The sequence below is a fragment of the Acartia tonsa genome, chromosome 14 (assembly GCF_053477335.1).
Source record: "Acartia tonsa isolate MP-2025a chromosome 14, ASM5347733v1, whole genome shotgun sequence".
In the NCBI taxonomy this organism is placed as follows: Eukaryota; Metazoa; Arthropoda; class Copepoda; order Calanoida; family Acartiidae; genus Acartia; species Acartia tonsa.
In genome coordinates, this window is record NC_137273.1 from 17,310,435 (window position 1) to 17,334,507 (window position 24,073).

At 32.9% G+C, this 24,073-nt stretch overlaps 3 protein-coding genes across 6 annotated transcripts in view; all 3 read left to right on the forward strand.

Moving 5' to 3' along the window:
* sprt (PDZ domain-containing protein sprite) overlaps positions 1-5,818 on the forward strand; it is a 175,151-nt gene extending 169,333 nt beyond the window's left edge. The window contains exons 14-19 of one of the 2 annotated variants that reach the window (XM_080147771.1): positions 2,177-2,303; positions 2,609-2,735; positions 3,180-3,310; positions 3,599-3,792; positions 4,400-4,432; positions 4,862-5,818. In XM_080147771.1, coding sequence (XP_080003897.1) covers positions 2,177-2,303; positions 2,609-2,735; positions 3,180-3,310; positions 3,599-3,792; positions 4,400-4,432; positions 4,862-4,904 — 655 coding nt within the window. In that variant the 3' untranslated portion in view covers positions 4,905-5,818. The remainder of the gene's footprint in view (positions 1-2,176; positions 2,304-2,608; positions 2,736-3,179; positions 3,311-3,598; positions 3,793-4,399; positions 4,433-4,861) is intronic. The other variant, XM_080147772.1, reaches the window with a different exon arrangement.
* The window catches only part of LOC145305908 (voltage-dependent anion-selective channel-like), a 326,720-nt gene that overhangs the window by 179,112 nt on the left and 123,535 nt on the right, over positions 1-24,073 (forward strand). The window lies entirely within an intron of this gene.
* RpL15 (ribosomal protein L15) overlaps positions 1-24,073 on the forward strand; it is a 227,898-nt gene that overhangs the window by 77,006 nt on the left and 126,819 nt on the right. The gene's annotated exons all lie outside the window — the stretch shown is intronic.

The following is a 24,073-nucleotide window of genomic DNA, read 5'->3' on the forward strand; positions in this document are numbered from 1 at the left end:
TAACAGATTAATATCCACTGGATTTGAACTAGTTCTCTCTCAGTTATACTAAAAAGTCATGTAAAGTTTCATATTACAGACTATTTTTTACAAATATTAAAATAAAATAAATTATACCAATTTTTCATTTTAATATCCGCGGAAAGTTGTCTATAAAACGTATCGCTTCGATAGAGATTTTCAATGAAAAAGCAAGGAATTTGCAAATGAAAGAGGGAGGAGACTATCAGCCTAAAACATACAGACAATTTGTAAAGTAGATTCACTGCTAAAATTATTTCTCCAAAAGTCAATGTCAAGTTTTTGAGGGTTAGGTTTGTTTGGGAATATAAAAACCGCAGTGTCGTACAATAAACAAGGATGGTGCATTATGATTCCTATAATAGGTTTAGGTATGATTTAGGAAGCGTAGCAACTATATAATCGTTACTAGACAGTCCTCACGTTCATCGAAAACATGATTCCTAGAAAAAAAAACTACAATATTATAAGTTTGACAAATCAAATCCTAAAAATGAAAGTATTACATCACTTTTGCTACAAATTAACATACAATTTTGTTTAGACATACAAATTAATGTCATCCTTCCTATGATATTATAGAGTAGCCAAACTCTCCGGGTTATAGGTTATATAGAGTAGCTCCACTCCGTGGGTTATAGGTTCAAGTTTAACTATGATATTGTCATTATGTAGCCTTAAAAATACACGAATATAAGCCTCAAATTGTTTACACAAAAAAGCAAAAATTCAAAAATTAATCATTAAAAAAATGTCAACGTCAAAGCTAAAGCAGATTGTAAGAAAAGGAGAATGCCTTGGCCAATATAATGGCCAAGTTCATTACCATGAACAGTTAGAACTTTCTTTCAAAGGTCTTACAATCAAATGGTTTGTCGCTCTAGGATATTGGCCCAACGGTTATCTGGTCTAAGTGTACCTAAACAAGACCTAATTGTTTAATTCTGTTGAATAAAATATTGCTATCCCTATCATTAAAAACTTATTTTGTTTTGAAGAAACATCCTATGCACCCCACCCCCAAATATCCCCCATTCTAATATTTAGCACAAAACACAAAATATATATTCATAGGCAACAAGGTCAACCCTCTCCAACCCCAGGGGGACCCCAACCCCCCAACATAGTTCTACTCCCCATATACACCGAAACAACCAGGGATTTTAAGGAATGATAAATTCATGTACATCCCCAATGATGATAAAGAAAATTAAACCTTCTCTAGATTAAAATCGTTGTTTGAAATGTTTGAACACTAACAAATCAAAGTACCAAAAGCTTTGATAAGATAACGCGAATATAAAACTTTGGGTACCAGTGTAATTTACAGTCCAATGTCCCCTCCTTCCATGAAAATATCTATAACAACACAATGACAACAATATCTATATATCTTATTCTGAACCCTTTAGAAACTTTGTATGTCTGTCTGTCTGTCAATTTAGTAGATTTAGCTTGGATTAAGGATTAATTTGGCAAAAGGTTTTTTTTAAGAATTAACCTCAGATTTTGAAAAAAGTTGAAAGTTGTCAAAATAAGAAAATGGGATAATGAAAAAGACACAAAATAGGCTAAGGGGTTAAGGCTCTTATTTGGTTCATTAGAGAATTATTTGGACTTATAGATAACTGTAGATAAAGAGTGGGGTAGCTTGTTTTGATCAGAGTAGCCTGAGAAGACCTTGGTTACTATTTTAAAAAGCCTAATGTTCATTCCCTCCCTTACTAATTTTGATTGAAGGAGAAGCTTCAATATAGTTTATTTATTATCATTGGGGATGTATTTCAAACTATCATCCATTGTCTTACCCCTCTATTATCCAGGAATCTAAGATAAGACAATGGTTGATAAATTGATGTACATCCCAAATGATGATACACAAAATTACCCCTTCTGTAGATTACAAATAGTGCTTGAAACGGTTGAACACTCAACTAAATGACCTAACCAATCAAATTCCAATAAATTAAGTCCCCAAGGTTGTTAAGTAAATATGAAAAAAGGTAATTTAAGACTTTGGGTATCAATGTTTATTTTAGATTGGAGGAGAAGTTGAAAGAGGGGAGGGATGTGTCAACAGTGTTGGGGATTTTGTCCAAAGAAAAAGAGAGGGAGAACACGAGACTTTGGGGACTAATATCCGTGTTAATTTTAGATTGGAGGAGAAGCTAAAGGAGGGTAGGGATGTGTCAACAGTGTTGGGGATGGTGTCCAAAGAAAAAGAAAACCTGGAGAGGGAGAACACAAGACTGAACCACAGAATATTCTATCTAGAAGAACAGGTAGGTGTTTTACAGTCACAAATAACATTTCTTCTGCTGCAATGTCAGATGCGCAACATTAATATATAGAGTATGTTGATTGCCTTAGCCCAAAACAGGCCATACTCATTACCATCAAATGTCTGGTTGTCTGTTGCGTATTACTTTACCCAATACCCAAGGTATTTGGAAGGAAAAGAAGAGATTGGCACCCTTTAGTTATCCATGGTTGCTAAACCTGACATTAAAGTGTTATAAGTGAGTTAGGCAATTCTTCATTTAAAAAGACTAAGTTTTCACGAAATCTAATCTTTTTTTGCATTTAGGTGAATGATCTGCAGCGAAGCTTGCGCCAGGTGCGTGACTCCCTGTCTCGGACGCTGAACACAGAAATCCAGGACACCCTGCACAAGCTGGACACCCTGGGCCTACAGAACCTGGTCTATCAAAGAGGTATTTTTGTGTAGTTATTGCATCAACTTGTTGTCAATGAAATATTGCTAATGTGCCGCCAGCAATAACAATCTAACGTCATATTGTCGCCATATTAAATATTTGTACCTAATCATATGTATGGAATTGCATTGGCCCATATACCTATACCATAAGCTATCCTCTCAGTCCAAAGATAAAGCCTTTATACCAGGTTTACGCAAATATGTCAGAACTTACCCCCTCCCCTTAGTGACAGATAGTCACATGGCATCCATGTATGGAGGAGGTCAAAAAGGCGTTTCCCAAATTATTTTTTTACGCAACTACTTTTCTGAATATCTTGTTCATAACTCTGATATTGTTTTTAGCATACATTGGCTTATAAACTTATTTCATATTGCGATAATTGTTCTACACACCTTTCCATCCCCCACTCTCTCTGTAACTCAGTAATTATTTCAGGTAGCCACATGGCCAGTATTGAGGTGCCCCTAGACACGGTGAGCAGCAGTTCCGGCGTGTACAGTGGGGCGGGGAGTGAGGGGAGCAATTCTCCAGACAGCCATCATGTTGCTAGGCTTCTTGTAAATCAGGTAATTATATACGCTTTTAGTAAATCAAATTAATCAATGGTTTAAATAATTTTAAAGGGGTAGTTGCACGAAATGTATTTAAACTTGACCTTAGTGAACTGCATATTTTTTCTGTTCAATGGTTTAAGTAACATTTAAAGGGCATATATTTTTATAAGAATGTTAAAAAATATCAAGACATCAAGGGTATTTTTTTTCTAGGGGCGATTTCTCTCAAAACGGAGGTGTTGCCCTCCCAAAAAAATAGTTATAAACCTTCATGCCAAAATTAACTAAATATTTTTCTAGGACAAGGCAAGAGAACGGCGAAGGGGCGGGGACAGGTCACTCGACGTCACAAGGCGGTCAGACTTGGCAGACAGCAGGCGGTCTGAGGTCGGGGAGAGGACACTGGACACTAGGAGAGGCGGCGGCGGTGGCCTGGAGAGGGCTAATTCTAGAGTAGCTACGCTCTCTAATTTGGTTAAGTTGCCATTTTCCAGGTACTAAGCTATTTTTTAGTAGCGAAGCTACTCTATTATGAACTTGTTTGTCCGTCATTCCGTAACGCTAATGCGGAAATGTGATTTTCTCGTCTGCTATTAAAGATATAAAGATGAGATTATCACTGAAAATTACTATGCACATCTATTATATACTTTGTTTTGTCCGTCTGTCTGTCAGTCTTGCTCAAACTTATTTTTGAAAGTTTTTACATACTCAAAATCATTAAACATGTTATATTTATTGTTTTTTTTCATAATATTTGTCGTAATTTAATAGTTATATTTCGCATCGTATAATAAACAGCTTTCCGCGGATATAGAATGTACAATTATAAGATTAAAACCAATTTTTTAGTACCGAGGTGCCGAATGCACGGGCTAAAAAAACTGGTTTTAATCTTATGATTGTAATGTACATTCTTATATTCGTAGAAAGCTGGATATAATACGATGCTAGACATAGTTTTTTCGTATGGATGAGAACCGGTTCTTATCCACCGGATTCGAATGAATACGAGAAAACTATTTACAATATGTTAAAGGCCTCTAAAGCACATTTCTTTCCCAATTTTAAGTGTTTTTCTTTACTATTGTATCGTTTTAGATACACTGTACGAAACACAACATCTACCTATATGTAAGAAGTTTTACACTTTTTTCTCGTTAAAAAAAAATAATTTGTCAGGGAGATGGGGAACATTGGATTGTAAATTATACTGGTACCCAAAGTTTTATAATCAAGCTTTTTATTTTTTGATTCAAACACTTTGGGTACTTTAATTATTTTTGATTAGTTTGTTTCAAACAAGCAATAATTCAAATCTACAGATCGGGTAACTTTGTTTATCATCAATGTGGATGTACATAAAGTTATCGTTCATTGTCTTGTCCATTAAAATCCCTGGGTTCTGCTTTAATAGGATAACAACATCCAATAAACAAAAATTGATAATATTTGACAATGTGAGTTTTTACAGAGTGGATACTCATTCAATTTCCCCAAAAAAATGACATCTATCTATAATAGCAGACGAGAAAATAACTTAATCAAACTTATATATTTCAGGGGCCCCCAGACGCAAAACACCATAGTTGGAAATCTTCAGTAAATAAAACCGTGGACAAAAAATTTCAAAACATGAAGATTTTTCTCCAAAATTTTCGAAGATTTTTTGTGAATACCAAATTTAATTAAAATAAAAAATAGTGAAAAAGGACACACATACATATTTACCAAATGTCATTTAAACTACACTTATACAGTGAGTATTTTTACCAGTTCATCTTAATATTTGATGTTATATTATGTTTTTTTTTATTAATATTTCATTAATTATGTGTTATTTTTTCAAGAATATGTTACAAATATTTCTTTAATTTATAAAGAAAGTTATTGTGAGGCCTCTAGAGGCATAGCCACTAATTTTTATGTCATATATCATAGCAAAGCTGCTCTATAACAAGTTTAATCTTTTTTTAAATCCTTTTAATTACTACAATCCTAAATTTGACATGTTATTCAATTTTTTTAGCTACGCTACTTATGATAATTTCACAATTTGTTGATTTGCCATTTATTTTACCTATATATGATATATCTATATATAATATGTTTTAATTATTTTGTAGATACCATTATTTCATATTTCATATTTATATATTTTTCTAAAACTCAATAAAAATTAGCCGCCTTTAGGCCTCCAGGGAAAATAACCTTTTAAACTTTATAAATCAGCTCTTTTTAAAACATGGGAGGTAAAACCCTTTAAAACCCAACATTTTACATCCATCAAAATACAAAGTTTTGACGTCCCAGTTTAATGCCTTTATTTTTTCGATGGTCTTAATAACAGCTGTTTTTAAACAAATAACGTTTTATGTAGTGAAATATTTTAATACAATTTTTTGCAGATGAATTATTCCTTACTATTATATTATTTTTCAATGTTATATACTCCAATTTAAATATATTATGTATTATCTATAAAAAAAAAATAAATAAATTTTTATTAGAAAAAAAAAATTTCTTTCAATAGCAAAGATTTTTTTATTATCCTATTCATCTGATTATTATAATGATGATTACTAGGACAACAGCGTACAGTTTCATCAAAAAAGTATCTCTATTACTAATTCCTAAAAATGTATTTACGTAATATTACAACAAATTGGCCAAATTCATGTTCTGCTTATTAAGTACTGACACTCTACAAGTGTTAATGTTCGTTTGTCTTACCATCTGATTTATGGATGTTGTAATCTATGTTTTTCTATAAAGGCTTAACCGTAAAGGTGTGAGTTTTATGGCTTAAAAACAGTAGTAGAACGATAAAATTTATTTTAACCTAAAAAAAAATTGTCTGTAGTTCTTTTCAATAAGAAATACACATATTTAAAGAATATTATCGTTCTACTATTGTTTTAAGCCTTAAAACTCACACCTTTACGGAATTTTAGCACAACCTACCTCCCCCTTTATTATTCAGAAAATTTATGGACATACAGACTGATATAATGTATATACACAGAAGCTTTGCTATAGATTATATTATCAAAAACAAAGCTTTTCTACATTTAGATTGTGTCAGAAGTCGTTCGTCCGCCTGTAACGGATAGCTTATTATGTGGGTTTAAACATGTTAAAATGGGCCTATTGACTTTAGACCTTGTCTAATGATTCCTGTAATGACTGTAATATAATCTGGAAAGCGTAGCAATTATACAATCATTAAAATAAAGACATTTTTTAGTTTAGACTTACAGACAATATTCTGGTTCTTGCTTTATAATTGTTAATGTTCGTTTGTCTTATTTGTTTAGCTGTGCTTTTATGGCAGCTTTCATCCTTGTTATGTTAGGCTTGATCAGGAAGGGAGGGGATATTGGAAGGTATATCAAATGGGTTACCAATGTTTAAAATTACCTTCCTCACATCGTTGGATAAATATTTGGAGATTAATATAAAATATTTTTCATGAATGATTTTGATTTTCAGCAGTAATTTTGTTTATCATCATTGGGGATGTACATCAAATTTTGTTAATTGTCTTATCCCTTAAGTTTCCTGGCTAAAAGGCTTTAAAGTTTGGATGTGTTTACTTATCTACCAATACATTTCATCGATCTACAGAAGGGGTAATTTAGTTTATCATCATTGGGAATGTATAACATTTTATCATCCATTGTCTGATATGTCTGATATGTATGTATGTATCTCTGAGATGGGTTTTTAAATCAGGAATGCCGCAGAGTATGCAACTACTAATATTATCTTAAATCCATTTTTGCTGTATATTAATTAATGCGTCTGATTAGAGCTTTATTTGACATTATACAAATGGCTGAAATAATAATTTTAAAATTTTGAATTCCTAAGTTGTATTCTCTGTTTAAATCCTACGAGACAATTTCATAATAATGATTGATTGAACGAAGACAATCGGTCTAAAAAATGTCGAAGAAATGCGGCATTCTTGATTCAAAAACCTATCTCTGGCTAAAAAGCTTTTTAAATTTTGAATTAGTTGTTCAAACTAAGTGTTCAAACTTATCTACCAATTAAAATTAATCTATTCAAGGGGTAATTTTGTTTATCATAATTCGGAGTATAATAATTTTCTTTCGTCCATTGTCCATTAAGATTCCTGGTAAGGCGTACTTGTTAAAAATAACATGCATGATCTTTTCATATCAACACACTCAGATTCTTAGGATAGGTACAACAAAATAGAGAGGGGACAATAAGCTGTTTATTACACTAGTCCCCTAAGTTTTATAATAACGAATTCTTATTCGTTGGCCTTGCAACTTTAGGAGCTTTTGATTGGTGGGTTCATTAAGTTTAGTGTTTAAAAGTTTCAACCAGTAATTTTACTCTGCAAAAGGGGTAATTTTGTGTATAATCATTGGGGATTTTCATCAATTTACGCATATTGTCTTATCCCTTCTGGTCCTTAACAACATCTTTAAAAGGCTCAACAAATCAGAGAGACAAACGAACATTAAAGCTTTTAAAGTTGATAAATATAAAAAGATGTTTAGCTTAGTATATAATGCTCATCAATATTCCCCAGTAGTTAAGTAAAGTTTTCTAAAATCAAGAACCCAATCGGTTTAGTAATTATCAAAATCATAAGCTACAGACAAAAAAAAACTTACTACTTTATATTACACTTGTTGGTTGGCCCCTAGCTTCAAGGGGAGAGCGTGGGAGGTTATGAAAATAGCCTAAAACCACTTCAGGACATTTATAAAGCTCTGCTTAAAAATAAGACCCATTTGGACCAACAATTTCTGAGATCTTTAGCATCTGACATAAAAACCTTACTACTTTTGAACCAATAGCTTTATATTCGAAGGAATATGGAAGGGCAAAAAAAACAGCCTAAAACCATACCCAGACTTTTTATAAAAATAGAATAGCCGAAAACCATCCCATTCCCGAGACCATTAAAGGAGGACCATATCGGTTCATCGGTTAGCGAGATCCTTCGCTTTAGACAAAAAAAACTTACTCCGTTATACAAAAACGTATGAACAAAATGGTGAAAAGTTTGTATGGAAATCTTTTTTTCATGTACTTGAATTGACATGAATATGAATGTTACACTATACTTCAGGGAGATAGGAATCTACAGTATGGCTTCCAAACCGATTAATTTCCGATGGATTAGAACCGGTTCTCAGCTATACTGAAAATCAGGTCATGTGAAAGAAAGAAGTTGTGGGTTTCGTCGTATTTGCACAGTAGCTTTAGGTTATTTTAGGTTAGGTTAGGTTAAGTAAGGTTAGAGGATTGCTCCACTGGGTTAGGAAATTGGCCCGGCAGGGTTCGAGCCCCCCGCAAGAAATAGGAGAAAAGATACTGTGAAAATATGACGAAAACCACAACTTCGTTTTCTTCACATGACCCAAAAAATCATGTATCCTATCGTATTATGTACAGTTTTCTTATAATATAAAAATGTACAATCATAATATTAAAACTAATAATGCCTTTGGCATCTCTGGGCTAACAAAACTAATTTTAATCCTATAATTGTACATTATTATCTCTGCGGATAGCTGTTTATAATACGTAAAAAAGTTAAAACTGTACCTAATTCTGTTTAATTAGTAGCAGAACACGTGTAGTTCGAATAGTGTAGAAAGTGCCTTGACCTAAAAAAGGTACGACAAAATACAACAAGTAGATGCAATTTTATTAATTTCTGGTTACTTTAACATTACTTTATCCCTGATTTCATAGAATGTTGTTTAAACTCAGGGATAAAAGGGATAAGACAAGGAATATTAAATTGATTATTAATTAAAAGTCATACGCATAAGGTATACAAATAACATTTTGTCATTAATATGTTACTCGTAACTACTTTTATCCAATGCCATATTTTTAGTTGAAACAAGGATAATAACAACCATAAAAGAAAAGCTCTGAAACGGGAGTACAAACGAACATTAACACTTGTAGATTATCAGAATTTAATAATCAGAATATGAATGTATAACAGTCGAAACAAAATTGTGAGTAAATTTGTTGAAAAACTGCTTATATAAAGGATATTATTTTAAGGACATACTTACATAAATAGTACTTAATTATAGAGATGCTTCGCTTATAACAGTGCATACTTTGTTTTCCAAGGACTCTGTACTCCAAAAATCAAATAAATCGGATTATTATATCACATAAAAAACCACTGATATCGTATTTTTTTTTACAAAATGCTGCCAGTTTCATATTTAACTCCAATAAAGTGATAATATTCCTTGAGAATGCGACAAATATAGAGATTAGGAAAAGAAAGGGGTGTAGAATAATATCCAGTTTCCCATCCTTGTTTCCCTGACGAACTATAGACGTGCTTCACGGATTAATATTCAAACCTATTTGACTTTTGTAAAGTTGGGCTACGAAATAAAAAATATTAAACTATTTTGCAAAATAGTCATTAGTTAGGGATTAGGTTGGGTTAAGTAGTAAGGATTTTATTTGTTTGTCCGTTAAGATCTCTTTAACTCTTGCACTTATTCAAGGAAGCTGTACATTATTAGTCCATGGATGGTTGTAAGATATTTTAGTATTAGTGTTAAAGTTATGTCTTTGATTGGTTTTAGGCTGTTTTACTGCTCCCTTTCGAAATGTGAAGCATTTTGTCGCAATGTGATTTCAAAGGTCATAGTGCTATTTATCGGCCATTGTCTTATCTCTTTAGATCCCTGGAAATGATAAAACTTTTTCTTTTCATTCGAAACCGAAAAATATCTGGTGGATTAGAACCGGTCCTCAGCCGTACGGAAAAAAAACGATGTCTAGCATCGTAGTATATCCAGTTTTCTACGAATATAAAAATGTACAATCATAAGATTAAAACAAGTTTTTTTAGCCCCGAGATGCCGAAGGCAAGGGCTAAAAAACTTATACTTGTACATTATTTATCCGCGGGAAGTTGTTTACAATTCTATTATTACGACATAATAAAATGATATAGGGGAAATCGTAACAAAACCCACATAAACTATAGGAGTAAGTGTTTGGAAATAAAGAAAATTCCTAAGGCTATTTTATTTTATATAATAACAGTATGTTTTCTTTTAAGATTGGGTCGATATTGTGATGTCATAGCATTGTAATATAATATCTCAGAAACGGCTGTAAGTTAAGGAAGTTGTTATATGAATGAAAAGCTTTTTGCAGAAGTAAAATTTAATATGGTTGTTAGTTTTACCCGCGAGTAGTGGGACAAAGTGGCCCAAAAATCAGCCAAGTGACGTAATAAAAATGAGGGATTATCCATAACTTTTCTCTGGGTTTTCTTTCCCACTTCTCCTCTCATCTCCATCATTTTTATGACGTCACATGGCTGATTTTGAGTAGCTCGCGGCATTAGCGTAATCGGTAAGTCTATACCACAATGCGTCATGCTAGAAACGTTGAAAAATATACCTAATACTTGAAATGTCTTCGTTTCATACAGGAATTCAAAAGGATAAGACAATAATATATTCATTGATTTACATTTCCAATGATTATAAACAACATTACCCTGTTTAGAGATTAAAATGTAGACACTGCTAGAAATACTGGTATATGTACTGACCAATGTTCTCCATCCCTGACAGTTGGGGGCGCCGTGGCTCAGTGGTAACACACTGAACTACGGTGGTGAGAGTTTGAGTTAATTTCTCCGTGTGTTGACTCGAATTTCTCATTCGCAATAATAATCACGCAACTTCCCCTGGTTGTGTTAGAAGGGGATTATTGAGTAAGTTTGGATACTCAATAGTCACGTACATAATATCAGTAATACCCTTATCCCAAGCTTCTCTGCGGAGAGCGTCATTCATTACAGTGACTTAATTTGGGACACCTGCCATATTCGGCAAGGGTGAGGTAATAATAAGTAGCTCTCATGAGACAGCGGGTCAAGTCATAATGTGCTTGAACGTGGAGCTTGATAGCCCTTGTGGCTAGACAAAAGTGTCTCGGCCTACTCCATGACTACTTAGGCCCAAACCCTAAGAAACTATGGCTAATCAATCAATCAATCAATCCCTGACAATTAGGACTTCAAGACAATGGGTGGTACAATAAAAAGATTATTTAAATTCATTTTAGACGCTCGTAATAACTTCTGCTACTATGCCAGTCCTAACTAGGAAAATGTTGTTATTCTATCAATATGTAAGTCAATAATGAATTATTAATCAAAAACCTTTTTTGTTTAACAAAAAGAACGAAACAGCGTCTGGTGTCCAATAAAAATGATGTCATACAATACAAATGACCAATCATAGGCCAGTATACAATTTACCATTGGTCGATTACAATGTATACTGGCCTATCATTGGTCATTTATATTGTATGAAGTCATTTTTTATTGGACACTACACGCTGTTTCAAAAAGTACAGGTTACTTTTGGAAGAATTTGAATAAAATAGGGGGGGAAGAACGTTCATTGTTCTATCTCATTTTTTATAACAGTAGATATAATGAGAGATTATTGTATACAATGAATCTTGATATAATGTTTCTCCCAGCTGGATAATGTATCGATTCCTCCCATCCACATTCCTACTTAGGAATTTACCCCATCCCCTTCCCTGACCACGTAGTAACGTATTGAGATGACCAATATCTGAGGACTATATGAGCAACCTAAACATTTCCTTATCACAAAATTTAAGCATTCTAAATATATCCAGTTTTATAACCTAACAGACCAACTTTAAAAGGTAATGAAAAATAATTGTATTTGAAAATTTAGGATTTGAGGGATGTGATAATATAAGAAAAATTAATCTACATAACATTTCAATTATTCATTGTATACACCTTTTTAGTCATTCTTATTTTTAATTACAATTTAGGGAGGGAACTTTAAACTGTAAATTACACTGGTACCTAAAGTTTTATAACTTTTACAATGTAATTGCTCAAAATGTTTTTGTACTTTTACTGCATATTGATTGGTTAGTTCCAAACTAGTAGTGTCAGAACTTTTCAACCAATAATTTTCATATGCAGGGGGTGAGGGGTAGTTTTGCTCGTGATTCTTGTAGTTTTTATTTATGTATTAGTCCCTATATCCTATTATATAAAGTAGTAAGGTTTTTTAGTGTGAAGCTTCAGATTTATTAGGTCCCGGGATGGTTTCAGGCTTTCAAAAGCGAAGCTTTTCTATAATTAGGGTAGGTCCGTTCGTAACAGATAGCTCTTTTCTTTAATTTAGGCATGTTAGAATTGTCCTATCGATTTCAAACTTTGCATGATGATTCCAATAGGAGCAGGGTATACAAGTTAGAAAGCGAAGCAACTCTATAACCGTTACCGGAAAGTTCGTACGTCCCTTAATTAAACATGTTGCTTTTTAACTTTTTTAACATCAAATTTTTATGTGATGGAATTTTAATTATCCGATTGGTCTAGTTTTTGGAATACTGATTCGTAGGACAACAACGTACATTTTTATAAGCGAAGCATCTCTATAATCAAGTCCTAAAAATTTAAGTATGTCCTTAAACAATATCCTGTATTTAAGCAGTTATTCGACAGATTTTCTTACAATTTTGTTTAGTTCGACTTTTATACATTCATATTCTGATTATTCAGACACTATATAACTGTTAATGTTCGTTTGTCCTACCGTTTCAGAGCTTCGGTTTTATAGATGTTGTCATCCTTGATAGATTCAAGTATTGGAATAATTTTAGGCTATTTTTTATTCCATTGCCGTTTTATGAGAGCTACTAGAAACTAAAGGCGCATACGCTATTATCAGTAACCTGTAAATGTCTAAATTACTGGGGACAAATGGGGAAAGTTTAAATTTTCATCCATTATCATTTCCCTGTATCCATGGAAGGAGGGAGGGAGTAGACAATGGGCTGTTTATTACGCCAGTCCCCAAAGTTTTTTAATAACATTTTCTTATTTGTTGGCTTAACAGCATTGAAGACTATTATTAAATTTCGATTGGTTGGTTTATTAAGTTGAGCATCAAAACGTTTCAACCATAAATTGTAATCTTCAGATAGGGTAATTTTGTGAATCACCATTGGGGAGATACATCATTTTTTCGGCCATTGTCGTGTACCTGTACCCCTGATTAAAAGACACTTTTTAGCCATAATTTAAATTAGGGCGTTCCGTTTTGTTTTGAACATTTACCATCCATAGATACAAGTATTAGGAAAAACCAAAAAGAAGATTTGTCGGAAGCTAAAGATTTCGGTAGTAAGAAGCTCTTTATAGTGCCTATAAAAAAAATGACGTCATACAATGCAAATGACCAATGATAGGGCAATACACAGACTAAATTACCAATGCCAGGCCAGTATACATTTTAATGGACCTTTCCCGCCGTCTCCTAAAGTTATAAATTTAGGATTTTTTAAGCTGGATTTCCCCCACAACTTAAAAAACCTATGACCAATATGCAACCTCCTTTAAAGAACAGTCCATTTGTTTCAACAGATAGCGAGATTTTGAAATTTTAACAGAGCTTGATCTTTAAATCATTTCAATGGTGATCTAAACCACCCTGCGCGAAATTTCAGCCAATCACAGCGGCGCATTTTTAAAATTTTTTAAATGCGCCGCTGTGATTGGCTGAAATTTCGCGCGGGGTGGTTTAGATCACCATTGAAATGATTTAAAGATCAAGCTCAGATAAACAACGAAATACTTTATTTAAACTCTACTATTTGTCTATATATTCTTAATCTGTAATTATCACTGTATTTTAATATGTTGACTGAAATAAATATTTGATGTTTGATGATGTTTGATTAATAAAAAATACTCAATTACTAAAGTTTTAAACATTGAGGAATAGTTATTTATCGCATCGTATTATAGACAGCTGTCCACGGATATTAAACTGAAAAATCATATGGTCAAAACCAGTTTCTTAGCCCCGAGGGGCCGAATGCCTAGGCTAACAAAACTTGTATTTATCCTATTATTTTCATTTTAATATTCGGTTGAAAATGTCTGTAATACGATGCTATACAGTTTCAATATGGCTGAGAACCGGTTCAAATCCTGCGGATATCAATCGGTTTCGAAGTCATAATGGAATAGTTATTTCTCGTATCGTAATATAAACAGCTTCGGCACCTCGGGGCTAAAAAACTGGTTTTAATCTTATAATTGTACATTTCTATATTCGTAGAAATCTGGATATAATACGATGCTAGACACAGTTTTTTCGTATGGATGAGAACCGTTCCTATCCACCGGATTTGAATGAATACGAGAAAGCAAATTTATTACTATTTCTTTTTCTACTTAAACTTAAGATAAAGCAGTATTTTATAATTCCAAATAAAAATTCGGTTGAAGATTGATTTATATTTCATTGTCTTATCCCCGATTTCTGAGTTTTTTTTTAAATATTCAGCCTGGTACTTTTTCAAATCAGTTTAAAGGCTATAAAGTGTCAGTTTTTAAAACTATTTTGAGTAAAACATATCTATCGAATAGCTGTATATACAGATAACTACCTACCCCCCTTTTGCAAGGACATTTTTTCGTCTGCTAGCAAATTGATTTCTACTACTGGCTGTGTTAATATTCCCGAAACTATTGGTTAATTTTCAAATACCCAATTGAGAGTCATCGCAAGGTCTTTGGGATGGGGACATACAGTTATTTAACCTCTTCCTCCTTTAGTGTTTTACTGTAATATGAGAAAATTGTATAAGAAAATCAACCATTGCAATGCATTGGTGTGCGGTAGGGGGGATGTAACACCCCCCTTAAAAATTGTGAAGTCATTTCTGCTCCTTTTTTTTACCCCCCCCCCCCCCCTTCTCCTTATTATTTGCTGTGCACACCAATGTTATTAAACTTTTGATTTTATGTCATTTTTGGAAGGTCCTAACTATTTCAGCAAGTTTTTTTTTATCGAGACTAAATGTTTTTTTTGTACATAAAATAGACATGATGTCTGTATATCTGTCTGTTTTTATGTCCTTAAAGATCTCGGAATGGTTTTCATTTACAGAAAAGCCTCTTAGTGGAACGAATTAATTTACGTTTCAGGGAAGCTTTAAAAATATATAGGGATGGCAGGGGCGTCTAAGCTCTTTGGGGGGGGGGGGGAGGGGTAAAAAAAATTTTAAGGGGGGGTAAGTCGTTTTTGGGGGGTAAAATGGTATTTACCCCTCCACCCCAAAAAAAAAAAAATGTTTAGGGGAGGTAAATATCCCCCCCTAAAATAAAAAATCCCCAGTTAGGGGTAAATTTTAAATGAGGGGGTAATCCCCACTTTACCCCCCCCCCCCCTTGGACGTCTATGAGGGATGGCTTTAGGCTTTTTCCTGACCTATTTTTCTGTCCCCTCAATACTAAGTGCAAAGCACCTACTAATATACATTTATTTTGGAGAATGGTACCTCCATCATACCAAATTATAAAGTCCTTTTTTCTACAGGTGGTGGAACGTCGCCTAACTCTTTAAATTGCCACTAGAGGCCTTTTTATAAACAAAAGTTAAGGGCAAAACTCTCTTTCTTTAGATGCAAAAAGATGATAAAATAATGTTTAAGACCCCACCAAGGGCGTATCTCGATAACTAATTTCTTAGTGCCCTTGTTTTTTACTAATGTTTCATTTAAACAATATTAATAATACCCCCCCCCCCACAAAAAAACCAACTATGTTACGCTTTGGTAGTAAGTTGTGGTAGGGTGTGTGTCACCCCCCCCCCCCCAAAAAAAAAAATCACCAAATGGTCAAAGTGTGCTTTAACTTTTTTTTTCCAAAAACATGTTGTTATCAAAAAAAATCATACATTACTCAGTATTGCTATTTCTTTCTCTTTCTTTTTTCTTTCTTCTTTTCTTTTTCTTTCTTTTTCTTTTACTTTCTATCAATTTCTCTCTTTTTGACATTTTCATTCCGTCCTCATTTTTTATCTCTTGTTTTATCTTTATTTTGAAAATTTTTCCACTTATCACAAATGGAATGATACTTAAATATTAAACTGTATTACTAAATATATCTTTCTCTTTCTTTTTTTCTTTTCTTTTCTTTCCTTTTTTCTTTTAACTACTTTCAATTTATCTCTTTTTTTTCTTTTTCTTTCTCTTTTAGAATTGTATGTTTTAAGGGGGAAGGTTACCTTTGACTTAATCCATTTGTAGAAAATGACCACCATATACAGGGATCTAAAGGGATAAGACAATGGCGGATAAAGTGATGTATATCCCCAGTGATGATACAGAAAATCACAGTAGATTAATTATAGTGGTTGAAACTTTTGAACACTCAACTTAATGGATCAACCAATCAAAATTCACGAAAGTCCCCAAAGCTGTTAAGCAAATGAATAAGAGAACGTCATTACAAAACTTTGGGGACTAGTGTAATGTAGCAGCCCATTTTCCTTTCTCTCTCTCTGATCATATAGCAAAAACAAGTATGACAACATTCAGAGGTGCAAAAATAAGTGAACAAAAAGTGTTTTCTATGAATATTAAATATATCCAAGTCATAACTAAAAGCAATGAATATTGCTTGAAAATAGGGTTAGATCTAAAGAAGAATTTTTAACCCCCCCTTCCCCCCTCCAAAAAAAAACCCTAACAAGGAATTGAATAATCATAATTGAAATTTATAAAAAATCGAAACAAAATTGTTAGTAAATCTGTTAAAAACTTCATAAATACAGGATACTGTATCAGATAAATGTATCACATAAAAATTTGTTGTTAAAAAAGTAAAAAAATCAACATGTTTAAAATAGACATACGGTTATTCTGCTAACGAATATAGAGTTGCTACGCTTTCTAAATCCTACCTAACTACTACAGGAATTACCATGCAAAGTTTAAAATCGATAGGACAATCCTAACATGCCTCAATTAACGCAAAAAGCTATCCGTTCCAGACGTACAGACTGTATTGTACAATAACAGCATCGCTACTAGTGTACGTATCGATCTTATTCTATTTCTAAACGGTAATAACTCTATTTCTGATAATTATAACTTCTAACAAAGAATATTTATGTTATAATTATGATGATAGCTTCAAAAAGTGGATTAACCGGGGAGGGAGAGGACATTGGACTGTAAATTACAATGGCACACAAAGTTTTATTACCACTTTATTTTATTCATTGGCTCAAAAATTTTAGCACCTTATCAATTTTGATTTGTTGGTTCAACCTTTTCCACCAAATATCTTAATCTACAGAAGGGGTAATATTGTTTATCATCATTGGAGATGAATGTATATCAATTTACTGGTCTTTAAAAAGTTTTAAGCAAAAATATTTTCAAAAATAGTACCGATTAGATTAGCAAGACAAATTTCCCAAAAATCCTCTAGTAATACTAATATTCATCATGCCTTTTTACAAATGTCTATAAAAATGCTGTTATTTTAGCATTTTTAGCTTCCATTTATAAAATAATTAGCAAGACTCATAAATAGCCGAATAATTAGAATGGGTCATACTGTGAGAATTATTACGAGTATAACCCTAATTATTCGGTTAGGGTATTGTACAATAAATTCTAATTAGCGAACACGTCGATTAGGGGCCTCTAGGACCGTTTTAAAAAAGGGTTGGTATGCTTTCTAGGGGCAATATCTCTAGGCGGGGCAGTAGTTGAGCCCCCCTAAAAAATAAAACTTTACTGGGTCTATAAGAAGCTCATGGTGCAGCACCAAATAGTTGGTATCATCTGCATCATCAAAAAAAATTTAAATTGTAGCTAATTGTAGCATACTAGCGGTTTCGTCCCTAGCCTCTAGGGGCTTTGACCCAGGAGGTAATTACAAAAATTTGCAGTACATGTGCAACATAATGGTGCAGCACCAAAAAGTTGATATCATCTGCATCATCCCAAATAGTTGGTATCATCTGCATCATCAAAAAAAAATTTAAGAAAATTGATGGATTTTTTTTTGTTTTTTGGGGGGGTTGGGGGTGTCCCACCCCCCAAGAAAATAGCTTAAAACCACCAAAGGACGAATAAATATATAATTGGAAGAGTAGAATAAGATCGGTTCAGTGGTTACCAAAATCTTAAGGGACGGACAGACAGAAACAACAAGCTAATTTGTATTATAGATATAAGGCACTAATATTAGACTCAAACAAAGACAGTTATCGTAGTCTTGCGACAGACATATGGACGTAAGGATGTGCCATTTTTATAGAGTTGCTACGCAAATTGAAATGATTTTCAGTATTTGCTATATTTTTTTGCAACAATAAACCCACTAACTACCAGGGAGGAAGGGGATATAGTACTGTAAATTATGCAGGTACCCAAAGTTTTATAACCACATTTTCATATTCGATGGCTCAAAAATTTTGGGAACTTTTAATGAATTTGGTTTTAAACTAGTCTCCAAACTTTTCAAACAATAAGTTTAATTTATAGAAAGGGTATTTTAGTTTATCATCAATGGATACATCAAATTATCGTCCATTTTCTTATCCCTTAACATTCGAAAAATGTATGTAATCCACAATGATGATACACAAAATTACACCTTCTTTAATTTACAATTAGTGGTTGAAACGTTAGGAGACTCAATAAAATGAACCTATTAAACAAAATTCAATGATAGTCCAAGTTTGTTAGGCCAAGGAATAAGAAAACGTTATTGTAAGACTTTTGGGACTAGTGTAATAAACATCCCAATGTCCTCTCCCTTCCTGACTTACTAGTACCCAAAGTTTTAGAATAACGTTATTCGTAATCGTTTCCTTAACAACTTTGGGGACTTTTAGTACATCTGATTGGTTGTATCATTCAGTTGCGTTTCCAAACTTTTCAACCATTAATTGTAATCTACAAAGGGGTAATTTTATATATCATCATTGGGGATATATCATCATTTTATCGGCGATTGTCTTATCCCTTTAGGTTCCTGGAGAGAATGAGCATTTGTAATAATTTTGGCGTTTGTACAAAACACCCAATTTGTGAAACCACAATTCTAGCAAAATATTTATTGAGTCTACTAGTTTGCAGAGGAGGTGTTACATTAAAATTTTGGATATCTGTGGAAAACGATAGAAAGTGTTATGTGTGACGTCATAAAAAATACGTCTAAAAAGTATGGATGAGAGGATGAGAAAGGAAACACCTAAAAAAAGAGATAGAATTAGACGTATTTCTATGACGTCACACACGACACTTTCCTGCTCTTCAATCTATGTCATAACTGAAGACGTTAAAAAACCTGCTATATCAGATGCTTGACAATAATAGTTAGGGTAGACTAAAAAAAATACGTTTCTTGCAAACAAGTATATTCAAGACTTACTGAAAAAAGTTCATATGAATCTTTACATTTTGTAAATTTTCAGAAAAAAAACTTAATATTTGTTTAAATAAATTTATCATTACTTGGATATTATCATATACTATAATAAAGTAAAACTTGTAGCTGGCTATAATAACGATCCCCGTAGCGGGACAAAGTGTCTCAAAAATTAGTTATGTGACGTCATAAAAATTAGGGATTATCCATATCTATTTTAGTGGTTTTCTTTCCCAATTCTCCTCTCCCTCATTTTTATGACGGTACATGGCTGATTTTTGAGACACTTTGTTCTGCTACATGATCCGCTCCCTTTGAATGAACTGACCAATAAAGGATGTTAATGTCAGCAACCTAAATTGGCGAAAATTTTTCCCCTGTCATAGTATCCACGTATTTTCCACATTAATTTTTGTCTGTTATGTATAAACAGTGAAAACTTGATTAAGACATCCTCTTGCTAATTATAATTACATTTCTATAAATAAAAGGAAAAGTATTTCTGCTGAAAATAACTTCTTGTCTAATATTATTATTTTTCTTAACACGTTTTAAAAAAAAATTAAAAAAAGGAGATCAGAAAAGATAATCTACACAAAAAAAATCAGCTTTAAATTGTTTTAGAAGTTGAGAAGATCAAGATTTCCCTGTAACAAAATGAAATGACTCTCAAAGCATTACTGACAAAACAATGTATATAATGGACGTGTATAGGTCATATCAATCTTTACAAAAAAAATAAACATAATATATCCTTATACTAAAGTAACAGGATGTCTGTTTGTGTGTTTGTTTGTACCAAAGGATCTCGCTAACCGCTGAACTGATCGGGTTCTCCTTAACAGGGTAACTTCTAATATGTCCCGGGAAGGTTTATAACTATTTTCTTGGGGGGTGGGAAACCCCTAACCCCCCCCCCAAAAAAAAAAATGAAAAATACCTTCCCTCCCAAAAAAAAAAAATTTTTTACTTTTTTTTAAAAGTCTAAAATCAAATTCGACTACTCCCTCCTCAAGTGCCCCTAGAGGCCTCTAGAGGCGTAGCCGCTAGTTCAATATAATGCAAGAAAATCAAACGAACAAAATGAGTTATAGAGTAGTTTTGCTAAAATTATAACTATTACCATAGTTCTGACGCTAATGACACTTATTAAGGTGCTAAAGGACATAAATTGACCTTAACATTAATAAACGGTGTTTCAGCAATGGATTTATCATATACGTGGATATATTGACAGGGGAAAATTTTGTCGTCAATTTGGGTTGCTAATATGGACCTTATTTATTGGTCAGCCAGTTCATCTAGTAAGATGGAGGTGGATGGGGTAAAGGGGGTGGATGGTGGGTATCTTTATTTTGAATAGCGCGAGTATTGAAAAGTTTGAACACTCAACTTAATTTAAACTAACCAATCAAAATCCAGTAAAAGTCCCCACGCTCATTGAGAAAACAAATAAGAAAACGTTATCATAAAACTTTGGGGACTAGTGTAATAAACATCCAAATGTCCCTCCCCTCCCCCCCCCCTCCCTGGAAATATGGACACAATAGTTCATATTTTACAGGGAAAGAAAGAGTTGTAGATTATTTTAATCGTCACTATTACATTCTTTCCTGCATCTAGGGATATAAAGGGATAAGACAATGGCCGATAAAATGATGACATATAAAATTACCCCTTCTGTAGATTAAAATTAGTGGTTGAAACGCTTGAACACTCAACCTAATAAACTAACCAATCAAAATTCAGTAGAAGTTCCCAAAGTTGTTGAGAAAACAAATAAGAAAACGTTATTATAAAACTTTGGGGACTAGTGTAATAAACAGCCGATTGTCCCCTCTCTCCCTAGAAGTATGGACACAATATTTCATATTTTACAGGGAAAGAAAGGGTTGTTATCAAATTACTGCCATTATCCTCTCCCTCCTGGCACAGAAAACTAAAGGGATTAGACTAATAGACAATGGCCGATAAACTGATGTACATCCACAATGATGACACATAAAATTACTCCTTCTGTAAATTCAAATTAGTGGTTGAAACGTATTGACACTCAATTAAATAAACCAACTAATCAAAATTCAGTATAAACCCCAAAGTTGTCAAGCAAACAAATAAGAAAATGTTCTTATAAAACTTTGGGGACTAGTGTATAAACACCCCAATGCCCCCCCCCCCCTCCCTGGAAATATGGACACAATAATTTATATTTTACAGGGAAAGAAAGAGTTGTAGATTATTTTAATCGTAATTATTCCATTCTTTCCTGCATCCAGGGATATAAAGGGATAAGACAATGGTCGATAAATTGATGTACATACCCATTAATATTAAACAAATTAACCCTTCTGTAGATTAAAGTTAGTAGCTGAAACGAACACTCAATTTAAGAAACCAACCAATCAAAATTCAGTATAAGCCCCAAAGTTGTCAAGAAAACGTTAATATAAAACTTTGGGGACTAGTTTAATTAACAGCCCAATGTCCCCTCTCTCTCTCTCTGACTGCAACAGTAGTTAGATCTTTGTTATCAAATGTTCACTAATAACAGTTATAATAACTATCAGATAAAATAAGCGCTCCATATTTAATCATTACATTGTAACTTTACTAATATGTTAAATCCAGAAATAGTTATAACCCAGAGAGAGAGAGAGAGGGGGGACAATAGGCTGTTTATTACACTTGTCCCCATAGTTTTATGAAAATGTTTTCTTATTCATTGGCTTAAAAACTTTTTAATTTCAAATTTAGTAAGCCTAATATTTAATTTAGAGCACTAACAATCCCTTATTTTAGTAAAGTCAGAATAATATAATTACTGTTGGGGTAGGTATTTGTGTGTGTTAATGAGTGTATGTGTGTGTGTTTGTGTGTGTGTGTGTGTATGTATTTTAGTGTGTGTGTGTGTGTGAGTGTATTGAGTAATTATGATAGATAGTAATTAGATCAAATCAACGCTTATTGTAATTATAAACTTGAGCAGAGATGGGTTTTTATAAGTGAATGCCGCGTTTTTTCGACATTTTTTTAGACATATCGTCTTCGTTCAATCAATCATTATTATGAAAATGTCCTGTGGGATTTTAACTCAGTATACAACTTAAGAATTCAAAATTTTTAAATTATTATTTTATCCATTTGTATAATGTCTAATACAGCTCTAAAAAGATACATTTATTAATATGCAGCAAAAATGGATTTAAGATAATTTGTTTTTCTTTAGAGAAGGCCGTACCAACAAAAGCGAAATAATTAAATAAATAGTTGTATACTCAGTTTAATTCCTACGGGGCATTGATCTTGAAACAGTCAAAAAATGATAATGAAAAAACACGGCATTCACTTATTCAGAGATGGGGTTTTAAAAAATGCCGCGTTTTTTCGACAATTTTTTAGACATTGATTGATTGAACGAAGACGATGGGATTTCAACACAGAGTATACAACATAAGAATTCAAAATTTTAAAATTATTATTTTAGCCATTTGTATAATGTCTAATACAACTTAAATCCATTTTCGCTGCATATTTATTAATGCATCTTTTTAGAGCTGTATTAGACGTACATTATACAAATGGCCAAAATAATAATTTTAAAATGTTGAATTCTTAAGTTGTATACTCTGTTAAAAACCTTATTGTATCTTGAAGATCAATGCCCCGTACGATTTTAACAGAGTATAAGATCTAGCACCCCAATTAACATACAAATCTTAATGAAACTTTGTGAATGCAGAATGTAATCTTATTTAATGCCAGTAAATATCAGTCGTCTATCTTGAAAAGGAGTCGAGAAAATTACAAAAAGCGCGAAAATTTAGGAATCGATCTAGCAACCCAATTAACATACAGGTGAACAAAGCAATGCATAGATTAGATGGGCTTATATTATAGGAATATTCACTAAAAATTTCAGCTGAATACCTGAACAGGAGCCTAGACAATCACGTTTCCCCCATAGCGTTACGGAATGGCAGACTGACGGACAGACAAAGGGAATTATATAGAGTAGCTTCGCTACTAAAAAGAAATTATGTGATAAGTAGAAACTACTTAAAGACGTTAAAAGTTGACATTGCAACAAAAGAATTTCTGAACTTCTGGATGATTTTGGTAAAAACAAATTTTAAGATTTTTATCAAAGTTGTCAGTGATAAGTGTCATGAAAAACACTTATTACAACACTTAGATAGAAACATTTATCCAATTTTAGATTTTGCCTCTATAAAATATTTCAATGCTTTTTCTAATTTATCTATAATACAAAGTAGAACGATATCTATCTGTCTGTCTGCCTAAAGCCTAAGATCTCAGTAACTACCAAACCGATTGGGCTCTACTCTTTAGGGAATATACCTACTGGTCATGTAATGGTTTTAAGATATTTTACGGGGGGTGGGAGTCAGAGACCTCCACCCCTCCCCCCCCCCAAAAAAAAAAATAATAAATGTAAATTACAACCCTCCACCCTTCAAAAAAAA